This window comes from Phragmites australis, chromosome 3 (genome assembly GCF_958298935.1).
Source record: "Phragmites australis chromosome 3, lpPhrAust1.1, whole genome shotgun sequence".
Lineage (NCBI taxonomy): Eukaryota > Viridiplantae > Streptophyta > Magnoliopsida > Poales > Poaceae > Phragmites > Phragmites australis.
In genome coordinates, this window is record NC_084923.1 from 35,953,124 (window position 1) to 35,967,419 (window position 14,296).

Here is a 14,296-nt window from a genome sequence, read left to right on the forward strand (position 1 = left end):
AAAATATAGTTGGGTTGTGTACGTGTGAACACCGAAGGAAAAATCTCGATGGAAATTCCATCAGCTGTGGACAAAATCAAGAATTCCGTACCTGGTTGAGACTATGCCGTTCCCCAACTCTTCGATGCAAGGCTAAAGGAAAGAGTGGAAAACCAAATTCCAAATTCCTATCAGGTGAGGATCATCAAAGGTAAAATCTAAAACCTACACATATATGTTTTAGTCTTATAATATGTACATCTATTTTGCTCTGAAAGAATATAAAATTGCTTATGAATTTGTACCAATTTACTTTTATAGAATTGCTTGTAACAGAACTGTTCACAAATTATTGATATTTTTTTATTAAAAATACGTAGCAGCTTAGATCTGATATTGCCTCTGAATTGTTCTAATCTGTTTACAAAATTTGTTAAACACCCGATGTGAATTATCTTAATTTATTTTTTAAATTATCCATAGATCTATTATAATTTACTAACAATTTTTTGCAATGTTACTTACATAACTGCATTTAATAGGCAAACCAACTAATATATTATTTATTAAATACTTTCTCTGTTTTTGCCACATATTAAAATAGATTATAGATAAGTGTTGTAAGTCTAGATATAATTTTTTTTAAAAAATAGAATAAAATGGTCATATTCAGTTTTTTAAAAAAAAAGCATATATGCTATAAATATAAAGCATAGTTTTTAAATAAGCCTTGAAGGTAAAATTTAAAACCTGCAGTTTTCAGACCAGAGCGGAGCAAATCCCCACGACCAAACGACTTGCAGCTCACGTCTCGTCACCCTCGTTTTTGTTTCACTGTGACCCCGTGCATGCGAGGCGCGTCGTGGCCGGAGCTGGGGTAAACGGAATCCTGCGGGGGCCGTCCCCTCCGTCCCCCATCAGCCCGGTCTCCTCTCGTGGCCCCAAAAATGGCGCCAATCCCTCCACAATCTCCCGCGCGGCCCACCCGCTGCCTCCCCATCCCCTGACTGACCTAACGCAACAGCACCCAAACCCTAACCCCCCCGGCGACCCGATGGCCGACCCCATGGCGCCGCCGCCCCGGCCCAAGTCGCGGGGGAGCTATAACTGCGGCCGGTGCGGCCAGCCCAAGAAAGGCCACGTCTGCGCCGTCCCCTCCCCCGCCGCGGGGCCCGGCGCCGCCCCGACCCCGTCGCCCTCCTCCTCATCCGGGGCCGCCAGCGCCAGCGGCGGAGGGGAGCAGAGGCTCCGTCGCGTCCTCTCCTTCGACGAGGCGGAGAAGAAGCCGAATGTGGAGGAGGGGGTCAGGGACGTGGAGATGGGAGGCGGTGAGGGGGAGCTGGAGGAGGACGGGGAGGCGGTGGAGGTAGGCGGTCGGCCGGTGCCGAGGGAGGTCATGGCGGAGGTGCTGCGGCGGCTCGGGCCCCGGGGGATCATGACCGCCGCGGGGGTCAGCCGCGGCTGGCGCGACTGCGCGAGCTGGGTCTGGCGGGCAACGGAGGAGCTCCGCCTCCGCGCCGCGGGCGTCGGGCTCGTCGGCGCGCTGCTCCCGCGGTGCCCCGGGCTCTCGCGCCTCTCGCTCCGAATGGAAAGGTGAGGAACCCCGGCTGGCCGCGCGAATCTGAACGAATCTCATCGAGATCGGTGCGATTTTGACGCGATCTGAGCACTCCGCCGTGAGATCGATGGGTGGATCTTTGATCGGCGCATGCTCGGCTGACGCGATGTGAAGGGACTGTGTTGCGCGTAATTTCTGCTTACGACAATTCAATTTTGGTTATAGGCTACAGTATAAACCACTAAAATATGATAGCAAAGGTGATATTTATGGGTGAGTTCCCATGTAAGACGGATGTCCGGTTTGTTACTGCTGCTGTCTTAGATCTCTAATTGTCGGCTCATGACAAGAGGACATGGTAAATATGGGAGATTTATGCCCGATCTGCTAATGGTTTAGCAAGTTTGGGCAATGGTCATGTCAAGTCGCATTGCATTCTATATATGATTATGGAACTATAGGGGAAATGCTATCTGCTTGCCATATTTTGATATGTGAACTCTGTGTTTCTGTGAGGAGATCAGGTCTTGGTGCCCCCAGATAGTATGTGAGCTTTGGTTGGGTCGGTGTGGCAAGATCAGAATAAAATGTGCCACTTTTGGACATTACCAAAGTGTGACTTATCCTTTGCTGTGATCCTGTGATTTTAAGCATACAACTCCAAACTAGTAGTAATGATAAAAGCCCCGGAATTTGGTTCCAGAAGTACCTACTAAGTTTTTATGATAATTTGTGTGTGGACATCAAATTTAGGCTAATAGTTGCTGCTCGGTGGCTATAAGTAAGGTACTAAGGTGCTTGCTAGATTGATATGTATAAAGAAACATACATCTGTTTGCAAATCCAATAAAAATGTTTCCGTTTCATATTTTCTTTGTTGTTACTTGTTATTGATGAAGCTTATGTTTCTAAAACATTATTCTTTTTCTGATTAATGCTGTAATTTTGAGACCCACAATCTGTACTCATGATCTAATTGGTGAGCGCTCATTCGCTCAACAGTAATCACTGATGATTATCCATGATTTGTTGGTATAATATCATACTATGACATTATTTAATTGCAAATTGCAAATTTGCAACAGAGAATTACATGTGAAAAACACTAAGAAGAGCCTTGCTGGTGATAACTGATAAGCTCGCTCATGTTCTGTGGACAAACCTCTTCAAATTATCATTGTTGTTCAGTTTTCTCATTTGTTTAGTCTTTTTCATCTTTTACCTGTTATTATTTTTTTCGTTGGATACACTGTCTGATTACCAGCAAATAGGTCTTTTCTTCATGTAATACTTCTTTGTCCCAAAAAGATTCCACTTGATATTATTTTCAAATAGGCTAACAAATGCAGATCCAGTCGTGCACTTATGGTATTTAGTCTGTCTTTTTTGTTTCTAAATCAAAATGATCTGATGTGAAGCTTATCTACAATGGAATTATCTGATGCACTTAAGTTGACACCAAAGAGGATAAGCATTAATCTTAGTGTTTTTTTTTTTTGACGAAGCAACGGAGGGCGAAGAGCCCACCTGAATACCCATTAACATACGGTATCCCGGGGGACAAGTTGTTATGAATGCTCCAGGCTAGAGGAGGGGAGTAAAAGTAGTGATGAATGCTCCAGGCAACAATCTTAGGTTATTTTTTTCTGATCATAGTGGCATAGTGGAGATAGTTAATCTAGTTTTAATCCTCCGGTGTATGTTTCTTTACTGTGAAAATAAGTAGTACTTCTAACATGTGTCTTGTTCTTTTATGTTTACTGCAGTGATGTTGATTCCACTACACTGGTACGTCTTGCATTTTCTAGCCCAAGTTTAAAAACTCTCGAGATTACCATAGCTGCCAATGCAGTCAACAGGATGACTGGGTACGTTATTCCTGGTTCTAATTTAAATGACTGGTACTAAAGATGTCTTGCCTCGTTTGCAATGCTAGCTCCTCAACTAAAATTGTGAAATAAGATCAAGTTTCTTAAGCAGTCAAATACTGTCAAGCGAGGTTGTATGAAAATTTAAAGTTATTTACAATTTTACTTGTGCAGTGCAATTAGTTGCTCTCTTTTTCAAGTCACTGCGTTAGTCATTTGTCAATTGCCATGCTATGTGTTGCTTGCATAAATCAGTCTAGTTATGGTTATCCCTCTGCACAAGTCATCTTGAAATATATGCCGATTTGTAAATAACTATATTTGCGAACTATATCATCTAATGCTGATTTTATTTTGAACATTCATTTCCTATATATGCTAAGCTGGCTTTATTTTGTGTACAGAGAGGATCTAAGTCGTTTTGTTTCAGAGAAGTGTTCTCTCACAGTCCTCAAAATTGGTGGCTGCTCTAATTTGGATTTTCTTAATTTAAGCTCTTCAAGCCTTTCAATTCTTTGGCTGTCAGGTCTTTGTTCCCTTTCAAAATCGGTAATACTGTGTTCTAGTACTATTCACTGTTATAGCAAATTTATTTGCTGCATTAATTCATTGGACCCATTTCTTACAGGTCATGAACTGTCCTAGCATGAGTGAGCTCTCACTGTGCTTCGCACAACAAAGTAATGATTGTACTGATCTGGTTACTTTGATGGATGGCCTGGGTGGTACATGCCCTAACTTAAAAAAAATACACATATCATCAAATCAGTTATCCAATGAAGCTGTACTTGCTCTAGAGAGTGCTAATCTCAGGTATCCTTCTATCCTGGTTGTTCTATCCGACCATCTCTTTGATGTAATCTTGCCAGATCTTTTAGTTATAACATAGTAGTCTCATCAATATTCTAGTTTTGTATTATTTCAACTTTCTAATTTCAATCTCGTTATGGCTTCATCAGGGGATTGTGTATGCTATCCTTGATTCTAGGTTCAAAGATAACAGATGCAGCTGTTGCATCTATTGTTCGATCATGCACAAGCTTGGAGTTGCTTGATTTAAGCGGGTAAGCTTCATTTCATCTCTTTGGAAGAAAAACTAAATTATCGATTAAAAAAGCTGCTGATTTATTTCCGATCAGTAAGTTACTTTTGATTAGCTGATGCAATTACTCGTTTTGACCATGCTCCAGATCTAGCATCAGTGATAATGGTGTCGGGATGATCTGCAAGGCGTTCCCTCATACTTTATCAAGGCTACTCCTTGCTCTTTGCCCAAACGTGACCACACGTAAGCCCTGGATTTCTTTCTGCGGCCTATTAGTCCTGTCCCATTGAAAATGGATTCACCAGACATTATTCAAATTCCCCAATGTAAGAAACATTCTTTTTGTGATTTTCTAGGTGGGATCCAGTTAGCGACAGCGCAGTTGCCACGTCTTCAACTCATGGACTGTGGAATGAGCCTATGCGCTAATTTGAAGAATGAAAAAGAAGGGCCATGTTTTGGCGAAATCAATGGAGGCATTAGATTTATTCGAAAGTCATCCACCTTACAAAAGCAACCTATTCACCAAAAGCTTATTATAAAGCATGGTAATTTGAAGAAACTCAGTCTATGGGGCTGTTCAGCGATAGATGTAAGCCTTGGAATTTTATCAGCATTGATATGCCCTGTTGCTTATTTACAGTCTTATAACTCAATTTCTTTGAACTTAAATAACCCATTTCACATATGGCAGGCTCTATATGTAAATTGTCCAGAATTAAATGATCTCAATCTGAACTCTTGCACAAATCTACATCCAGGTATCATGTCCTTTCATTTTTTCCCCAGGTTATCAAGTAAAATAGTTGTCATTGTTAACAATCAGAATTGCAGAACGTCTGCTTCTTCAGTGCCCAAATTTGAAGAATGTCCATGCATCTGGATGCCAAGATATGTTGATCGGAGCAATCAGAAATCAGGTATTCCCTTTGTTTGCAAATAATTGACACTGTTGACCAATCAGAAATTAGGCAATCATTTTATTGAGAAAATGTGACCAATAGTGCCCCTTAATAGTATCTTAATTCTCAAGCACAAACAACGAGGTGAAAAGGTGATGAGGTGGTGAGCTAAGAGGTGCATTCTGGGAAAACATTCCTTGGGAGTAGTTAAGTGCAAAATGTTTGTGTACAAAAGTTTTGGTCAAATATGTTAGCATTTGGAAATGGAGTGAGCACTAATTTAATGAGCCCATTTCTCATGCCCAACTGGATCTTCCTATTGGCTAAAGCATTCTTTTGCGACTTACTGGTTAGCAGTTCATTAGCCAAAAGATTGAATATTATTGGATGAGCTTATTTTAGTATTTAATTACTAGGCAGCAAATCATTCTCTCTACTAGCAAACAGGAAGTACAAAATATCAGGGTGATCTAAATAAAACAAAGTGAATTGAACTGACATAAAAGTTTGATTTGCAATTGGTAAAAATTGGTATCTCGTTTCTAATTTGGTGGGAAACTAATTCATTCTGGTTTTTGATTTTTCGCTTGTTTTTGCCCTCCAGACACTGATAACCTGCAACCCACAAAACCTAATCAAGCAATTTATATGAACTGGAGTCTAGCATAGAGTGAGCAGCATTAGCAGCATTAGAGCAGCATTAGAGTTTCCATAGCTTAGAAACCTTTCAATTAGCATTGGTTCCTGTACATTGGGCAGCGGTGTACCATGTAATGTGTACTGATGTTGTAACTTATTTCTCTCAATACACTGGAAGCAGTCACGCCGCTCCCCCTGAAGAACACATTTATAGACTTCATTGACTCAGTTCCAGGCCCTCTAACTTCACAAGGCATATGCTCAACAACCCACATCCTGGATAGACAGGTTATAATGGAGCACCACCTGGCACCTGTACACCCTAACCCCTAGCTACACTAATCATTATCCTGAAGGCTGAGTTTTTTTCTCCAGTGGTGCTTGTGCTTGATGCTTTGATCTCCGTAAGCGGTTCAATCGACCTTTTGTGACTTATTATTATCACTCAGGCATCGCCGACTTTCAATCTGATGCCTGTGCGTGGTCACGAGTCACCTCAAGGCAAGCTACACTTGTGATGAGGTGGCTCTGCCATCCATGGATGTGGACATTACTGCTGGTATATACTTTGTTGAACTTTTAAACTTGAAAAGTAAAATGTTTGGTTTCTTTTTTTGTTGATTGCCCCTTCAAAGTTTTGAGTTGAGCACTTATAAATGGAGAATCCTTTTGTGGTAGACTGAAATGAATGCCATAGAAGATGCTATTACCCAGCATTAATCTTTTAAGGGACCATAATGTTGCTGGTAGCTGACAATTGGTAGTTTACAGTTTGAAATTTGTTGCGGCTTATTATACATAAACACAAACTTGAAGATTATAATTTGGTTCAATAATTTTAAAACTGAAACAAAGTGCCAAGTAACTGAAGTGATTAGCTAATAATCACAATGCAGACTCCTAAAGAAAGAGAGGACTCCTATTCATTGCATCCACCAAATTAGCTGACACAATTAAGAAACTTGGCCAAATTGTTTTTATCGAATGGTCATTTGAGCTATCTTTTCATTAGCAAATGGAAATTGGAAAGGGCATTATCTGTTCGTCTTTCGCTTTTCCAATGTATTGCCAAATTTTTTGCCAGGTTCTGAATGAGTTCGCTGCAGCTGAACCATATCTTCCATGCAAGCGGCTAGCAGATGGCTCAAAACGGGTCCAGGTCTCGCAGTTCGAACAGCGTCAGGTAAACTCCCATCTTTCAGAGCTGCCTGTCGCCTAGCCATTTTAGCAGGACATCGTCTAACTCTTGTATTTCTTTCAGCCATCGGAGGACAACAAATTGATCCAATTGAGATGGACCCAGTGCACTGTGCATCTTGATCCATTATAACATAGTCGGAGCTAGTCATCGTTCAGAAAAAAAAAACACCAGAGTAAGTTAACTGAGCATTGTACACACCCAAATATGTGAATCATGCACAACATAATATTATTAATTCGTTGTATAATTGCTGTATTGCATCAGAACCTTACTGCTTGTTGTATAAGTTGCTGATTGGTACCTAGGATCTGTATGAATTCCTATTGGGTTTCCTGTGAGTCATTCGAACTCTCCTACGAAACATGGTAGAGCAATAATTTGTAACCATGATCCTGTATTCTCTTTGGAACAATAATGAGCTTGGTTCCCTTGAACTGTTGCTTATATGCATGGTTCACTCTTGTTAACTTCTTAGGGTACGTGGAATGAGTTATTTCTGGACATATTGATTCGTCAACCCCTACACGTAAGTAAGAAAATATCCATAATCCATTACCACAGTATTCTGTTTTGATTCTGTAATGTTAAAACTATCTTTTGGGGAGATATCCCAGAGCATTAGCAATTTTCATACGCTATGAACTTACATTCACAAACTTGCTGCCAAGATACTTGAAACTTAGCTGAAGAACAAAAAAACACAAGATTCTTCAAGCTTCCATTGTTTACTTGGCTGTGTATTGCTTGGAGCATTTGAGAATTAATCGATTGCTTGGGAGCCTGTCATCATTGCAAGGGGACACAAGATCCCCAAAGGGAAAAATATGTTTCACATAATTTGACATAGCTTTAGCAAACGGGGACTGTGAATACAATTTTCTAATGACCTGGAAACAGCATACAAAAATTCCTCATAATAACGATACCGCATTCCTTTGCAACACCAAAGGTCTTTTGCCAACCTTGCACCTTCATATACTAGGCAGCTTGGCTGAATACAAATGGTCACAAGAACATGGATAATGCAAGTTCCAAACAGCTGAGAGGCATTTAAAAACATGACCTATCTCGATGCACATGGCATGCTTCCTCCTTTAGCGGGATCAGAGAAATATACAAGATTAAAGTATACCATCGGTCAACTATTAAAATGCAGACCTAGGTCCCTAAACATATTAAGCATGCCACTCAAGGTCCAAATCGCCTAAATCAGCACAACCCTGCTAACGTGGCACACCAACATGGCCTTCCCTCTCCGCTCAACACGCACAAGAATGGATTATTTTAATAATATTACTTTATTGGAAAATTACAAAAATAATAGCTAAATCTACAAAATTACAATAATAGTTATCTGTCAGCACGCGGAGTGCCGACTAGTCACCTGTCGTCACTCCATGTGTTGACAGGCTATGTGGCAGTGGGCTCAGGGTCTTGTTGGCACTCTGCATGCTGACAGACTCGTGGGTGGACACCGATATGCTTGTCGGGCTAGGCGATAGCTGACCCATTTTTTTTTTTTTGTAATTTTTTGTTTTTAACAATATTATTTTTTAATTTGGAAAGAATCATTTAATGAGGTACAATCATAGAAAAAGTACATATATCGGCACTAAACAATACCACTAGTAATATTAAAATGTTAATGTGCCGGAACCACCATAGGCCATACATTGATTCTAACAGCGATAATGGCATGTTTGATACATTTTTTACTCCATCATAAGCATGTACTGATGAGAAACATAACATGTTATAGGGAATTTAAAAAGGCCACATACAAAAAGTAATGAAGACATTGGTATGCATGATATAATTTTGAAAGCAACCTGGACATGTACTGATTCTAAATCTAACATACCTTAGGGAATTAAAACTAGTCGATTAATACTGATAGTGTACAGAGTGCAGCATGGGTACTTTTCCTTCCTCGCCACCTCAGGTCCAACTGCACAAGCTGACGTGCCTTCTCGCGCTTACACTCACTATCTGCCTCACACACCTTCGCTTTGAGGAAGTTCTGCTCCTCTCTCCTCTTCTGCTCTTCCTCCTGTAGGCATTTGTGGGTCGCCTCTCTCCTCTCGTTGGTTTTCATTTAATGAAATCGTCTCCATGCCGTCTGATGTTGGGTGTGCATGAGGAACACATATGTTTCACTCTGCTAATTATCGATCCACTGTATGAAGTCGCATAGTGGTAGCAGAGATTAGCAAAGAAGGAAAAATTGTATGAAGTCGCATAGTGGTGATGGAGATTTGCAAAGAAGGAAAAATTCGTAAGTGGTAAATGACAGATAGTTGTGTTTGAGTTCTGCAATTTGTGAGTACCTGGCTGTGGTAGCCACCATGGGTGTTGCCCTCTGGTGGGTCGTACTCGTAGTGGAAGCACATGAAGAACTTCCTGCCGTATGTGTTTGATAAGTCGTTAGACTTTTGAACCCTACACAGGTCTCCACATCAGTACATCAGAACTTCAACCCTAACAGGCAAAATATCCGATATTGACTTTTCTGGGTGAGGATCAGATGCCATTTTGGTAAGAGGAGAAGGCTTTGGTTTGTTGGGATAAGTTGCCTCCTGGGTTTCTATTTATACAAAAAATCAATATTGGTTCATGGACTGATTCCATGGAGATTTCTCTTGAAAACCTAAGTCTGAAAAGGCTACTTATGAAAAGTCTACATCTGAAAAAGTTACGTCTGAAAAGCCTACATCTAAAAAGTCTATGTATGAAAAAGACTACTTCTAAAAAGACTATATCTGAAAAAGGTACCTCCGTGAAAAGCCTAGATCTAAAAAGGCTATATCATAAATCGTTGGATTAGGATTAAAAGTTACAATAAGCGTTGTATGTAAGGCTTAACGGTAATATTAGCACAATTATTCGTGGTAGTGCATCTATAAAACGGTTCGCATAGTTGCAATCGTAGGTACAATGAAAGAATGACTGCTAAAGGTGGGAGAGGGAGAACTAGAGGGCATACTGGCATGGGGAGGGCACCGGTGATACGGCTGGGTTCCGTTAGTCCTAGTGCATACAAGGAGCCACTCGACAACTTCCCTTTGCAGCAGAAGGGTGATTTTCGGTCACCCCATCATCTGCGAACTTACGACTACTCGAAAGAGGAGTAGACAAAAGCTCCCATGGATACAACTGTGTTGTGCAGATGTATGATGGTAGCATTAGCGGAGGCCATCACTACACGAGATGGGTCGATCCTCCCGTTGAACAGAACATCCAGGAGTACATCCATCACCTGCAAGACCTTATCTTCGACCTGCAGCGTGAGGTTGATGCTATTCCAATCCCTCTAGAGGAGGATGAGCTGATCATCCACATCGACAATCCTATCACATGCCTCGATCCTTGGTGCCCTTGCATGTGTCACCAAAAGTTTTCTCCTCCTCCACCACTAGCGCACGATGCTGGGAATCAGGAGAGTCTTAGCAGTTCATTCTAAGTCAGTATGACTAGAAGCAATGTATCTCGATATGTTGCTTTAGCCTTATGTTATATTTCCTTGTACCGTGCTGTTTGTAATTGAATAAATTGTAACTCATCATCTAATGTTGTATTCTAGTTGCACGTGTAATAGTAGTAGGGTTCGTAATGCGAAGGGTTTTTATTTGAAAAGTTGCAAGTGAATGATTTATTGATTGATAGGACAACACACTGATACAGTTCGAAAGCATGTACGATTGCACGATGCTATGCTTTGGGATGGAACAAGAATACATGTAATAACAATATGGTTGATAACATAGTAGAGACATAAACATCCTAAATGACATGACAACCACATAATAGAAATAACATAAATATGTCAAAATACTATCTAATGGTGCAGTCAAGGAGTGTTGCCCTGGCCACAAGCGCGCTTGTTGGGCACGCCTGCCGGCCTACATCAGGCAGTTGCTCTATGACGCACATGGTCGGTGGAGTACGTTAGGGGCTCGCGCGAAGGGTGGCGAGGCCATGCAGCGTCTGCAGGGGTGCTAGGGTCGGGCTGCGACGACTGCGTAGGTAGAGGTGCCCCGTTGTCTACGACGAACCCTCCTCGTTGAGCGTGATGGTGAACCAATCGTTTGATAGGGAGTGCGTCAAGCCTGATGCAGCGTTGAAGGAGCCTGGAATTGTTGCATGGTTCCACCATGTCAAATATCGTGCATCACTTAATAATAAAATTATAAGGTGTAATCCCGAGTTATCAAATTGAGAGTGACAGACCTGGAACTATACCACCCGAGCGGAAACCAAGAGTTGGCATGTAGTTCACTGGTGGTGGCTGAGACGATGACGTTGGTTCCATGTAGAAGAATGGCACTGTAGCCTGAACACGTGTCGGAGACCTCGTGTGTGTGGTAGGCTTGACGATGTCCGGTAACCTCTGGCACGAAGCGCATCAAAACCCATCGAGGCAACGACGTGCGAGCCGACGCAGATCGGCCATTAGCTTGGCCGGGTCAACCCAAGGTGGGATCAACTCCCAGTAGTCCATGAAGTCTAGTAGCTCCGTGCCAACGTCCCTGCACGTGTCCGACTTCAATGCACTGGAGAACACATATTGGACTATTCAACCTAACACTTGGGCCCGCCTCATCTCTCCCGGACTATTCGATTCAGTATCCATATATTGGAAGTTACTCAAATCCACCCTACCGTCACAATACATGACATATCTAGGGCCGTAAAAAACCTTGAACTCCATTATAGTTGATACGGATGGTGTCTCGATCTTCACGACGTAGGATCACGAACAAGATAACTAGCTTCTTATCTAGCTGCAAAAAACTGGATAACAGTGCAATCTGGCAAATAAAACTCGAAGCCAACCATTGTCTTTAACCGACAACCTGAATTGAGGATTCGCCCAACCACACTCTAAGTTATCAACCAACACAACTTGTAATCAAATGGAGCAAGAGCACCAATTGGGAGACATCGAACGTCCACTTATGTAATTCCATAAGGAAACCACAAGAGTAAAGGAGTAGAGATCACTCTGAAGGGGATCGAGGACGTCCTAAGAGGGGGGGGGGTTGAATTAGGATACTTAAAAACTATTGGCTCTAAAACTTTCACAAGATAAGCTTATCTCAATTTCTATCTAAATGTACTCTAGCCTTATCTAGTGTGTCTACTCTACCGCTTAAGAGAATTGTAAGATAAATTGCAAGTAAGTAAATACGGAAATGTAAATGAGATAGAGAGACGAACTCGGCATGAGAGATTTTTATTCCGTGGTATCGGTGGCACACAAGCCACCTCTAGTCCACGTTGGAGCTCCACAAAGGATATGCTCCCGGTCGCTAAGTCTCTTCCAATCACGGCTCTTGAAATACCAAGTCACCAAGACAAGGCCTCAAGCATGATGAGCCACCAAGCCACCAAGGCGATGTCTCACCACTAACCTCTCTTCCGGTCACTTGTACGCCATCTTCACTTTGGAGTTTTAGTCACAAAGACAAGGGTCTTCGTGTCCCCGCACAATCCTCTTGTCATCGCTCCACACCAAGTTGGAGGGTCAACAAGTAATCGGCGAGTTATAAAGACTCTAAGGTGCTGGCATACTAAGAGGTACAAGCTTGGATCACTTCTTAATCCACACATTAAGTTGCAGCACTTAGCAACTCTTCTCTCTAGCTTATAATCACTAATCACTTGCTAATAGTATGCTTAATTGCCTTGGATAAACACTTTATGCTCTTGCATGGCTTGGATATCTTCTAATGTGTACAAGGGTTTCTCTGGACTCTAGCTACTCCAAATGAATGAGTGGAGGGGTATATATAGCCTCAACCCCGCGGACTAGTCGTTATCCTAACGACTCAAATATTCTGTGAACATCGGATGATCCAGCGTTAACAGAGGTATAAGCATCGGACCATCCGGTGTGTATATTCTCAGAAACTAGCCGTTGGAACTTCACTCAAAGTTCTTCTGAACACCGGATACTCCGGTGTATACAACTTCTTCATCACTGGACTATCCGGTGAGTTATCCTGAGCCAGACAGTGCCAAACTTCTTCTCTGCACAAAATACTCCGGTGTGCACTATCGTCATCACCGGACCTTCCGGTGTGTAGAACTTCTTCTCTTTTGGGTTTTCCACACACTCTGTTAAATAGTCTGGTGATAACTCCTTTAAGTCACCGGATAATCTGGTCAGTTCAACTCAGATTTTCTCCAGAAAAATAGTCCTTTTGTTAAATAGTCCGGTGAGTACAATTTTCTTAACACCGGACCATCCGGTGAGAACAAATCTCCTGGAACTTCTCCAATTCAATCAAACTTTGTCCTGACTGCGGTGGCTTCTTCATGTTGTATCCATGAGACCTACTAACATATTCTTGACAAACATGTTAGTCCCATTGACTATGTTGTCATTAATCATCAAAATCACAATCATGACCTAATAGGACCATTTTCGCTACAATCTCCCCCTTTGTGGTGATTGATGACAACACAACCAAAACAAGAGGCAAATGATACTAATTTAGATCAATTAAGAGAATACATGATTTCAAAAGTTTATAAGGCTATACCTCTTTGCTTGTATGCATGGTAAGAACAAATTATGATACTAATTGTAAGGCAATTATGTTCTTACTAATTTATGTCTCCTGTTTTTTGTTACAATATCCCCTCCTTTTATATCTCCCTAGATCGACCCATGTAATAGCTTCTTCATCTCTTTTGTCAACTCAAGATGCATCCCTCTTTGTCAACACTCTAGTCAAGATAGTTCTTACATCTTGCTTTGGTCTAAAAAATTATCCTCATTTGTCAACAATCTCAAAAAGGTTACAAATACATGTTGAACTCAAGGGAAAAATATTAGAGCATTTTGGGAGAGAGCTCCATAAGCTATGATCCATGAGGTATTAATATCAATTGAAAGAATAGGAGGCATTGATACCAATTGAAGAGTACAAGGCTTTGATACCAATTGAAGGGGATCGAGGACATCCTAAGAGGGGGGGGGGGGTGAATTAGGACACTTAAAAACTATTGGCTCTAAAACTTTAACAAGATAAGCTTATCTTAATTTCTATCTAAATGTACTCTTGGCTTATCTAGTGTGTCTACTCTACCGCTTAAGAT

At 41.5% G+C, this 14,296-nt stretch overlaps 1 protein-coding gene across 9 annotated transcripts; it reads left to right on the forward strand.

The window, feature by feature from the left end:
- Window positions 1-760: 760 nt before the first annotated feature.
- LOC133912905 (F-box/LRR-repeat protein 17-like) lies at window positions 761-7,636 on the forward strand. 9 transcript variants are annotated; one of them, XR_009908919.1, is made up of 12 exons: window positions 761-1,572; window positions 3,304-3,405; window positions 3,810-3,954; window positions 4,034-4,218; window positions 4,365-4,469; window positions 4,596-4,693; window positions 4,807-5,042; window positions 5,145-5,211; window positions 5,285-5,370; window positions 6,441-6,550; window positions 7,076-7,174; window positions 7,253-7,339. XR_009908919.1 is itself a non-coding variant. In XM_062355879.1 (11 exons), exons 1-10 carry the CDS (start codon window positions 1,034-1,036, stop codon window positions 7,125-7,127), a joined length of 1,593 nt encoding a protein of 530 aa, XP_062211863.1. In that variant the 5' UTR covers window positions 761-1,033; the 3' UTR covers window positions 7,128-7,174; window positions 7,253-7,636. The 9 variants fall into 9 exon arrangements, 5 of the variants coding, with proteins under 5 accessions (XP_062211863.1, XP_062211864.1, XP_062211865.1 ...); XR_009908920.1 differs by having other exon boundaries at window positions 7,098-7,174; XR_009908921.1 differs by lacking the exons at window positions 7,076-7,174; window positions 7,253-7,339 and adding an exon at window positions 6,170-6,279 and having other exon boundaries at window positions 6,367-6,501.
- Window positions 7,637-14,296: the final 6,660 nt, after the last annotated feature.

What these genes read in the sequence shown, in the direction of transcription:
- LOC133912905 (XM_062355878.1), top strand. Translation starts at nt 1,034, where the DNA reads ATGGCCGACCCCATGGCGCCGCCGCCCCGGCCCAAGTCGCGGGGGAGC. An exon ending in TTTGTTCCCTTTCAAAATCG is followed by an intron (nt 3,955 to 4,033) that starts GTAATACTGTGT and finishes CATTTCTTACAG; the next exon opens with GTCATGAACTGTCCTAGCAT. An exon ending in GGGGCTGTTCAGCGATAGAT is followed by an intron (nt 5,043 to 5,144) that starts GTAAGCCTTGGA and finishes CACATATGGCAG; the next exon opens with GCTCTATATGTAAATTGTCC.